Below are 11,719 nucleotides of genomic sequence, written 5' to 3'. Positions count from 1 at the left end.
CAAGCTGCTGTGAGGAGAAGATCAAAATCCCCGGGGTGGCCGGCAGCTGGGAAAAAATCAAAACCCAGCAGGGGCTGGCGGCTGGTCCTTCATGAGGGAGAGGAAGCTAGTTAGTTTTTTTTTTTTTAGGGTTTTTCCCTTTGTGTTGCCTCCCCAAAATTACATAATGACCCCCCCTTTGAAATTCTGTATAGCATGGTATTTATAGGAAAACGTTTTGCTAGGTTTTCAAACTAGTCCCTCAACTTTTCCTTTCCTTCTCTTTTCCTCTTTTTTTTTAAAAAAAATTTTGATTTTTCTTATTTTTTTGTATTTTTTGAAAATGAGCAATATCAACGTCGACTCGATGAGGAAAATCAATGATTTTAAAATGACACGTGAAAAGTCGAACGCGTTCCAAAAACCTTTGAAAATTTAAATTCTTTTTTAGACGACGTTGAAAATGCTAAAAACATTGCAAATATATTAAAAAACATATTTTTTTTGGATTTTTGTTGTTTTTCACTATTTTTAGATTTTTCGAAACATTTATTAAAAAGATGGGCCAAAAATTGGGTAGCAACAAGTATCATGAATTATTGTCAACCCTACCACATAGATAAAACCTTTTCATTAAAAAGAAAAAGGTCTAACTGAGAAGAAGTTAAACTTGGTAAAACTTGATTTAATATTTAGGATCTAGATCCACCTGATTTGTTACAAGATTAAAAACTTGAGAACAAAAAAAGATGGATTGTTGCCATTTAGGCTATAACCATCAAGAATAGGTATGAATTAGGTAGACTAAACGAGATAATTTATGGAATTTAGTTATTTTTGGAAAAAAAAAAATATGGATGTAGAGGTATTATTATGAATAAGATAAAGGTTGGAATTGGGATCATAAGAAAGGTAAAAAAATTTGAGATGGTAGAATGTGATGAAGTCATTATAATTTTGACACCAAGTTAAACTCAAATATAGGTGAAGGATTAAAAGCTCGGTCTATTTTAATAGGTTTCATGAATATGTATGTAGAGATTTATAATTTGAAAATACAAGAAGATCTTTAATAGCTAAATGAATTAATTATCAATGAAAATTACATATATTATAATGTTTTTTTTAAAAATAAGTGTTAATACATTCTTAAAATTATATGGATTACGTTATATATCACCAACCAGATCATTTTCACTAGTGTCAATTTTTTCTCATTTTATTGTTACTAATTCAATGACATGAGTTGTATAAAGACATTTAAGCCATTTTAAATTATGAATAAAAGATTTAATTTGATAAGAAATAAAATAGATATGCTGATGCTTTATCTGGTAATTTTATTTCATTTTAGGTGCATTCACTTATTCAAATCATAAGTTTAAAAACTAATTTATTCCTAATAATCTTATCTTATCAAGTCATCATAAAAGAGTGTGTATTTGATTAAGAGATGGGTCATGTAGCACACCTTACAAAAAGCAAGAAATATATGTTTTTCAAGAGATGCATTACGTGGTACACCTCATAAACAAACATTGGAGTTGGAAAGGCCGTGCCCATTATATATATATATATATATATATATATATATATATATATATATATATATATAGAGAGAGAGAGAGAGAGAGTATTCTAAGTTCAGATTTTATCATTATCATCCTTTGGGTTAATAAGCTTTGCATCTCTCATTTTTCAAGTCCAACACCCAAAAATATGAGGACTCATAACAAAGCCCTTTTCAAAATTTTCTTTTTTGGAACAAGAGGAGGAGGCCAAATTCTCTAATGTTAGGTTTGATTCCCCAGACACATTCAAGCCATTTGGAAGAATTCTTTAACGTTAGGTTTGATTCCCCCGATAAATTCAAGCCATTTGGAAGAAGAGGAGGCCAAATTCTCTAACATAAAGGTTGATTTCCCAGACAAAAGTGGCAACCTATTTTTGACGTTATTGGTGCATGAGCCATGCTTTTCTGACGAACAAGCTCTTTTAACCACATTACTAGAAACAAACGCGACAAAATCTCATGAAAAAAGGTGGCACTTCTGGCACCATCTCATGAACTTGGCAGCCCATTTGTCATGGGACAATGAGAACTTGCCAAAGGCAGGGCAGGGCGTTTAAAGCATCTCGTCTTGAATACAACTGTGCAGTATTTGGCATCTTAACAGCCCAGCAAACCAGAGATTATTGCAAGATTACAATTTACAGGCAGGTTTATGGGATTTGAAGGGATGAAGATTACCATTAAGGCATCAACGTCACATTAGCAGTAATTTAATTAGTTAACAGGAAACTGAGATTTTAATTAAAGAAACTCTTGGAATTTTGTATCTCCATTCGTCAAACTTGGAGCCCATTGATTCATACCACAATTTGTGCTCAAAGGAGGTCTAACTGATTGCGGGCCTTCTATTTTCTTCATCGTCTGGGTTACAGCAAGCCCCCGTTTTGAGAAGCAGCAAGATTCATCTATATATATATATATATATATATATATATATATATTGTCCCAAACTGTTGGATTTGGATTAAGTTGAGCTGCTGATGATGAGCAAGTACAAAGTCCAATTACAAAACCCACTTGAAAGTGGGTTAAAATTGCACAATTTTATAAGTGTTAGTTTCTTGAATTAAGAACCTAACTATAACACAAGGCCGGGTTTATCCGGCTAAAACCCAGGTCATAAAACAAGTAGATTGACTCGCAAGTTATCTAGCCAATCTAAAATATAATATTGTTTTTTTAAAAAACTGGAAATAAATATTGTTTTAATTATTTTTTAATAAAAAAATCAAAAACAAAAAACATATTAAAAAAAAAAAACCTATTCAAAGTAAAAATCAGCCAAAATTAGGATCGACAAATTATCGAATCAATCCGCAGACAAAAGAGTAGAGAACACAGAATATATCCATATACTCTCGAAACTCTGCATGTTTTCTCTCAACAATTCAACTGTTCATGGTTCTCGAGAGGTAAAGCATGTGCCTTTTCCTTGTGATTACACAATGATCCTGGTACACGTGAGATAACAAATGACTTTGGATTAGCAGTACACTCCTAAATCACATTATTGATAGGAGAGCAAGTAGGTTTTCTACGTTGTTTACAAAAACATTTTGCTTTGCAAGGCTTCCACCCTTGCATGCACTCCAGGAAGTGATCCCTTCGTTTTAATATCCTACAAAATTGAAATAGCTTTCATCCTGGAGGGGAAAGAATCTGATCCCTCGAAATTTGGCTCCGTTGATAATGGTGGCTTTTGCAGGTTTCCTCAACTTTTAATCTCTGTGCTTCAAATTTCATTCCATAGCTTCTCATGTATTCTCTGGCACAAAGAAAACCCTCGTTATGCAGAGAATTAATTCTTAGGTTAAAAAAGAAGTAAACATGTTAGTACCTTAGGCAGGTGATGGCCAGTTCACTCTAACTAGCCAACCAATGAGCAAAATCAACGAGGAAAACTATGAAAAGCTAAGAACAGTGGAGTTCTCTCGTCTAAGTTAATCATCTCAAGTCCTTGAACCACGAGCTTATCAAACATGTCCACTACTTTTTACTTCACAAATATGCATTAAATACAATAATTATCATGAGGGCACTTATGAAAGCAGTAGTCTCACTTCATCAGAAAAGCAAGTTCTCCTGTTCATGACACGCATTCAACTTGCCTCAAATCACGCAATTAAATTTCATAAGGTGAGTCAGATTTAGTGCATACCTCTTCAAAACTTGCACGTTCCAGAAAGGCTCATCCTGCTTCCTCTTGTCCCACCACACTAGCTCTTCAAACCATGCTGCTGGAAAGATGAATATACTTCATTGACTTCAAAGATGCTCGTAAATGTCCGTGTGGAAGAGCACGCCTATTCTTCTAGGAAGTTAAACAGGCATGTTTCATATAGTCTAAGAGGCATTCAAGGCACATCATACAGAGTGGAGTTCAACCTGGTTGTATTGTAAAATCCAGGAGTTCAGTGAACCGAATAGAGGAACAATATATTGCATACCAAGGCACCTCTGCAGCCTTTTTCACGACAAGGGTGAAATAATTTCGAAGAGGAAGAAGAAGGGAGGGAGGGAGCACTCAAATCTATTAATTTCCAGGTCCTACGATCATTATATTTGTTGACAATCCTTTCATCCTTGTACAAAGACACGGGCAAAAACAATATCAAAGGCAAAAAAACACTGGATACTCCAGGGTAAGATAGGATGGAATCAAGGGAAATTGCATTCGTTAAAGACAAAATATCAATTCAAAGCTGAAGGCTTTCACGGTGATCTTAATTTCAAGGAAAAACTGGAATTAGAGGGTCTAATTATTGGGAAAATATTAAATAAATGGAGGGAGAGACAGATATACACAAAGTTATCTAAGTTGATTGAGTAATTGTGTCTCCTTCAAGGTAGCAAACACAGCGAATAGCTAAATATCCAGACCAATGCACAAAAGATCAAAACAAAAGGAACTTCAACAGAACAATTTGTGAGAAACTAAATGATTATTGAACACTAACTGAAGCGATTTACAAAAATCCAAAGCTACAAACAGTCAAGTTTCTATTATAAGGAGGCAATTGAAAGAAATCAACACCAGAACAACAACCTTTTTTTGCCATAGTTTGCAAAGAGGATAGAAAGTCTCACACTCCAGCAGTCTACAAACATTGATCAACCTTTTATCCCATTTGTTTTTTTTTTTTTTTTCAATTAGCATTCTGTCCATTCTGGAAACCAAGACCATACAAAACATATAAACTAAATTGATACATATCTGGGTTGGAGTGCATAAATCTCAAGCATTGATTAAATCGCACAAGAACAAAGAGTGATGAGAAACTTCCCAAGGAAATCAAATGAAAGCATGTGTCTTTGCTCGGCACTATGCAATTCATAGCACCAAGAAATCATGGCTAAACAGATATGATTCCACAAAACTAAACAGATAGTATACAGCACCTAATGTGTAACACATGATGGACAAATTCTCTCTTCATTAAACAGAAAAGATACGAGGAAAAAAATATAAATCTTCTATTGTATTTAAAGATGTATCAAGTATACAAAGCAGAATTTTCCTACTGTAATTTCTCTTCTGGGAAAATGGCTGGAAGGAATGCAATGGGTCAATGATTAGCATGTCAAGCCCCCTCACATCGAAAAAATAATTCGGGCTAAAAAACAAGCCTGCTGTTCCGATGTGAGCAGAAAATTTTAAAAACTGATGGCGAATTGATGAGCTTGTACCAAAATTAATCATTGATAATATCACCTGTTCATAGGTTCTAACTGAACTTCCATTCGTCCAGATTGCTGTGCATCTTTTTGTGCTGAAGCCCTGGCTGGACTCAGGAGGTCAATAGAATCCTCTTCCTCGAGGTTACCCAACACCCAATTACTTCTTCCAAGTATTCTGCCACTCCTTCGCTGTTTTTCTTGATATTCCAGATAAGTGACAATCATTGCACCAATCGCGAACCAAAGTATTAATGCCCAGAGATATCCATGAACATTTTCATCTCCATATCTATCTCCCAAATGCTTCAGGCCACTGAAAAGTGCCGCAATTCCTACAATGATGGCAGATCTGCCAACAATGACGTGAAGATACTCCCAGAGACGCCTTTTTGAGGAAACCTCCTCTCCATTAGAAGGTTTTTTAGGCCTCATGGAGGCATTAACTGGCTGTACACAGGCCAGAAATATAGCAGCAAGCCCAAATTTAACATGAGCTGAACTGACATAGAGGCCCCGAAGCTCAGCTACTGCAAATAGAAGGCCAAGTAGGAGAATGGCTAAACCTGAATATTGCAAGTAAACATGTGTCTGGTACCAGCTATCCCCCTTCACATGCTTCAAGTATCTAGCGGCCATAATTCCACCAGGAAGCAAAATACCCCAAGCAAGGAACATCATGAACCCATGTACAGCTAACACCGGCCGTAAATCTTGCTCTGCTTCTGCAGAACCACGCATAAGCAACACCTGTATCGGCCTATGGCTAGTTTCAAAATGCATATTCTTCTCATTTAGGTGTTCATCTGACCATTTAGTACCCAGTGCCCATATGACCTTGAGAGGAGTTGTAGGATCGATGATATTTTTACACTCTACCCGATCATTGTGACTACAAGGTTTCAAAGGTCGTGTAAACTCGAAGGTAATGATCCCATTTTCTGATTTGCACCTTATATCCGTCAAATTCTCATTTGTTGGATGCACACTCGAGGCATCCCTTCCATCAATCCAAAATGAATTTACATGCCCTTTACCGATATCGTCAATCCAACCCACATAAGCATAGCTATTAACCATTTCAGTACCAAATCCTATCGCAATATAACCACTCTTTTTCTCACCGCGGGCTGCAATAGATATAGAGTCTTTTGACAACGTCCAAAAGAATGTGACTTGCTGATCATCCAAAAGGACACTGTTGTTATACATATCAGATAAACCCCCATCAACCACCTGAACTCTCCAACCCATCTTCTTCTGAAACAAAGAATGATAGTACACCTGATCTGGAGTATTCCTATCTGGTTCCCAGATCAATTCCATTGGACTAGCCAGAACACCTTCAGCTTCAGACCCCCCCGCATATATCGTCTCAGTCTTGTTCCTCAGTGTTGCATTACCACCAATCAAATCTGAAGTAATGTACAATGCAACATCATGTCCAGCTTGCACCGAAAACTTCACTGGCACCCCTCTTTCAACTTTCAAAACAGGAGCCTCCTTCTTATTAATGTACAAAACTTTTGAAGGATTAGGTGGATTGGGGTAATGAACTGCAGGACCAGTAGTAACAACAAGAGGCTTGTTTGCGTCTGCAATAATCAAATCCTGATCCTCCTTGTCTGCAGCATCCAAGGGCCCTAAACACTCATTCACCTGATCAGATACATTGAGCACCAAATGCCCATAAGTCACTGACATTCGCCCTCCATGATTCTGCGGCAAATAGTAAGGCCGAATAGTATCAGGAGGCCTCATCAACCCCAAGGCCCAAATCACTGTCATGTTCTCTGTATAATTTACCGGCAAATCATACTTGGTATCAACCGAAACCAATGGCCTCCTGTACCTGATAAACGACACCCCGTCCCTTCTATGCCCATAACTCAACTTCGTATTGTTCACCAATCTAACAGGGTCCGATCCTTCATATATCGTATCAGGACAAACCCCATGGGCTGAACCATCCTTATCTATAGTACACTCGCTATACCTAGTGATATAAAAATCATCAACAAAAGGCATTCCTTCCTCCGTAAACCCTGCCACCGCCACATCACCACCGATCATAACCTCCGAATTAGCATTCGGATTCGCCCAACCAAATGCCATATAATTTTGAATAGTAATTACTGCCTCTAATCCTATATCAATAAAATCCTCGTCCAAACTCCACCTAACCCTATAATCATCAGACAAAACCTTACAATTATCAAACATCGTCGGAACTCTAAAAGGCCCAGATTTGCCTTCCTCACCACCACTATCATTACCAGACGGTGCCGGGGCCAAATCAGATCCATTTGAGAGAATTGCATGCCCAAAATCGGATTCCGTCAACAAGTCCCATATGGATAGGACTTGGATCCGATCCCAAGTAGCATTTCGACTCAATTTCACACTAAAGCTTGCATTTTTATATGTCTCATTGAGTTTATAATCAGAAATTATAAACCCATTTGTGAGATTATCAAAGTCGGGCGCGATGGAGCCCCAAAAGTGAACATCGGATCCTGATAGCATATCAAACTGAGATACCGTAAAAGAGCAGTCATCGGTTATGGTTAGAAACCCACGTACTTGGTGTTGAACCATGGAGAATTCAGACTTGAACCCCACAAACGGGCTGGTCTTCGGGCAAGATTGACCCGGATCCGCATTAGAAACGAAGAAGAGGAAGTTATTGAAGAGAAAAAACCCAAACCCTAAAATTATTAGAAGATTGTAATACATGAGGGGAAATCAAAATCGAAGATCCAATCTGGATCCAAATGGGAGTATTTGGGTTCGAATCAGAGAGAGGAGTGGTTAACTGAGCTAAGACGAGTTTGGGGATGAAAAAGCGAGTTAACTCAGTGAGAGGAGTAAGTTCTTGATGATTCTTTAAGGATCTTGTGTTCTGTTTTTTTAACAGTTCGGAAGGAACTGTGAGGAAGAAAAAAAAAAAGGAAAAGTGTCAGAGAAGGGGTATTTTCGTCTTTAAATAAGTTTGTGATTGGTTGGAAGATGGACTTGCTTTTTTGGCTTGTGTATCCTTGTATTAAAAAAAAATATTATTTAACTACCGGTTTCTATTATGTTTTAAAAGAAATTTAATTTTTTTTAATAATTTTTTTTTTATGATTTGAGATTATTTTGATATATTGATGTCAAAAATAATTTATTTAAAATAAAATAATATTATTTTAATAATATTTCAAGTAAAAAATACTTTAAAAAACAATTCAAATCACACTTTTAAACTTCCACTTTCAAGTTAAATGTTGTTGTTTGAAATAAAAATTAAATATAAATATATATATATATATATATTATTAAAAAAAATCTTCATAATTATTTTGAGTTTGAGTTTGGTCATGTCAAAATAATTTTATTTTTCTGATAAGATTTAGAATGATAGTATATTTTTATAATTTTTAGGTACTATGGTTAGTAATTTTGATGGGATTTGAACATTATCAATAGTTATATGAGAAAAATAGATAATTTATATTTGAACTTATAAAATTTGTGTGAAATTATTTACTAAGATTTAGATTCGTCTTGTGCTTCTATTCATATAACAAGTGTTAAATTTAATTAAGTTAATAATTTTTATATTATTATGTTAGGTTTGAATTTAATTAGAATTTTTTAAAAAAAAATTGTAAATATATTAATGTGGACATCGAATAACTAATTGAAAAACATCTAAATATCAATTTCATATTTTCTTAAGTTAAAACAATTTAAAAATATTAAGTATCACCATGCTATCATACACTAAGTTTCCATTTAAAAGTGTAGTAGCTATTGAATTTTCTCTTAGCCATACGACAAAAGCGTTTGGTTATATAATAAAAATTGTGTTTAGAAATGTAAACCTCACTGATCACTAATGTCTAAACTCATTAATGTTGAAGTATCTTGTACATGTTTTTTTTAGTTCTGATCTTAATTGTTTTGTGCACTTTCCTAACACAAAAAAGAGTTATAACCATTGTAAATTATTAGCCCAAAATATCTTATTTTCATTGTATATGTTTTCTTTATTAAAAGCTAATTATGCCTTTTTCTTCATACTCTAGTGATGAAAATAAACTCATCATTTTGAACTAAAATTAATTTATTGATCTCGGTAAATATAGTAGATTAGGTTATTTGAGATATGAGTTTTGTTTATTTATGATGTTTTCTTCTTGTTTTGATTATTGAAATCATCATCTTCTTTTCTTATAACTTTAAAATCATAGATTAGGTTATTTGGCATATGAGTTTTGTTTATTTATGATATTTTCTTGTTGTTTTGATTATGAAAATCTTCTTCTTCTTCACGTATATCTTCAAAATCATCATCTTCTTCACCTGTCTTTTCAAATTGAATGTAAAGATCTCTTATATATTTTGATTATTCTAACATTTGCACTTATGAGATTTTGTGTTTTATATTAAAGTTATAAGGTGTGTTTGTGGCAGAAACAAAAGCAGCTCTAATTAATTATTTGCGGTAAAAGAAAATGAAAAAATCTTGAAAATTGCATTTATTAATTGGAGAAGGTGTTGATTAACTAGTAATCTATTTTTTCTTTTAAGAAAATCCTTAACTAGTAGTAAAAACTTGTGAGTTATTCTTTTATATATGAGTAAGCATTAGTGTTGAATTATTTTTTTGGATCTGAGCGGCTTGGAGTTGAGTTAAATATATATTAATTCCCATCAATTATTTCAGGTTTAGGGATTTAATAAGTTTAATTTTATCTTGAGTTAAAAAATCCTAGCATATCAAATTGTTTTTTTATGTATGCAGTTTTTTATAGACAAGTATTACTAATAAAGGCTCTAACTTTTATTTCTGAGCCATTTTTATTTATTTCTATCTTTCTTTTCCTAGCTAGCTAACTAGTATATAATTTTTGGGCTCTAATTATTAACCCAACATATTTATATAAATAATAACAAATGTTGTGTCAAGGTGTATACTATGTTGGTCATTCCTACAATATATAATATTGTCAACATACACTCCAATTATTAACTCCAACACATTTATTTATGTTTTCCTTATGTCTTAGTATATGCAGTGTTGGACAAAAGAGATATATCATTGGGTTTTCTATGATAATTCTTGTTAAATGAGAGCTACTTTTTGTTTAAATGTAATAGTTGAATATAAGACTAATGTTTGTGCTTGTGTATGTTGAACAAGGCTAGTAAACAAAATAATGAAAAGTTGTCATAGTCAAGACCAAGCATTCTAGACAAAAGAAATGTTGCAAATGTTTTATGACATGTATTATAGCAGTTGATAATTACATGAGACCAAACATACATTTAAATAAAAATATATGGAAATATGCGATGAATACATTAAAAGAAAGAACAATTTAAAAAGCAAGTTAGTATTGAAGAATTGAAATATGTTATTCTTTCACCAAATCATAATTGAAAAACAAATAGAATGGTATAAAAAAATAGTTGAGGATTTGAAAAAAAAAATTAGTTGCTAAAATTGATGTTGGATGCAATAATGAAATTAGAATTATTAATGCAATTAACATGTGGTGGACTTAGGTTAGTTTAGTAAATTCTTAACTTTTAATTGTTACTTTAAGTGGCTGAAATTGATTTGGTGTTGTTCATTTATTGATTTTCTTTTATGTAGGAAATTAAAAAAGTCAAAAAGTTTAAATATGCTAGTATTGAACTATTTTTTTGTAGTAAATTTGATAGAAAATTCAACAATATTATGATTATAGAAAATTTTTGCAAAGAATGTCTGCTTATGCTTATAAAATACAAGTTCAAATTGTAGCAACATCAATATTAGTATATAATTATATTAGAAAAAAGTCCCAGGAAGATCACACATTTATAAAATTTGATTGTTATCGAATTTTTTTCAGATATCATATACTATCATAAATAGATTATATTTATGATGCGATTGCAGCTAATCTAATGAGATGGTAAAATTAAAACCTTAATGATGATTAATGTTGCTTTGCTATTATATATATATATATATATATATATATATATATATATATATATATATATAATCACATGTTTTTATTTAATTTGAAAACTATGAATATATCTCATGATTTCTTTAGTTATTTCAGTAGCAATAACACCCTCAAAATCAGTTTTAATCAACTATGTTTTAACTGTTTTTTATTCGACATTAACCTTAACAGTAATTTTAACAAAATACAAATAAAATCATACTAACAATAATTGAAAATATTTTTTTATTAAACTATCACAATATCAAATAATACACTCCAAGTCGGCAGTCAATTTCCGTTGAGATTAGATGAATATTTAAACGTGTTAATGGAAAGACGTGGAGTTCCATTGAGGCATGTTCTTGCACGAGTAGCCACCCACTAGGAATAAGTGGAATTTCACTATCATGTCACAGCAAGTCTTTTGTCTTCAGAAAAAAGCTGCACTAAGTCGTCTCGTCAACCATGGCGGCATCATAGCCTTGTACCTAAAATTCTCCAT

General features: G+C 33.2%; 1 protein-coding gene across 1 annotated transcript; it reads right to left on the bottom strand.

Moving 5' to 3' along the window:
- Positions 1-5,002: 5,002 nt before the first annotated feature.
- On the bottom strand, positions 5,003-8,155 carry LOC118051107 (cytochrome b561, DM13 and DOMON domain-containing protein At5g54830). Its single transcript, XM_035061656.2, has one exon. It carries the CDS (start codon positions 7,961-7,963, stop codon positions 5,261-5,263), a length of 2,703 nt encoding a protein of 900 aa, XP_034917547.1. The 5' UTR covers positions 7,964-8,155; the 3' UTR covers positions 5,003-5,260.
- Positions 8,156-11,719: the final 3,564 nt, after the last annotated feature.

The sequence above is a fragment of the Populus alba genome, chromosome 18 (assembly GCF_005239225.2).
Source record: "Populus alba chromosome 18, ASM523922v2, whole genome shotgun sequence".
In the NCBI taxonomy this organism is placed as follows: Eukaryota; Viridiplantae; Streptophyta; class Magnoliopsida; order Malpighiales; family Salicaceae; genus Populus; species Populus alba.
This window is presented reverse-complemented; position numbering and strand designations above follow the sequence as displayed.

What these genes read in the sequence shown, in the direction of transcription:
- LOC118051107 (XM_035061656.2), bottom strand. Translation starts at nt 7,963, where the DNA reads ATGTATTACAATCTTCTAATAATTTTAGGGTTTGGGTTTTTTCTCTTC.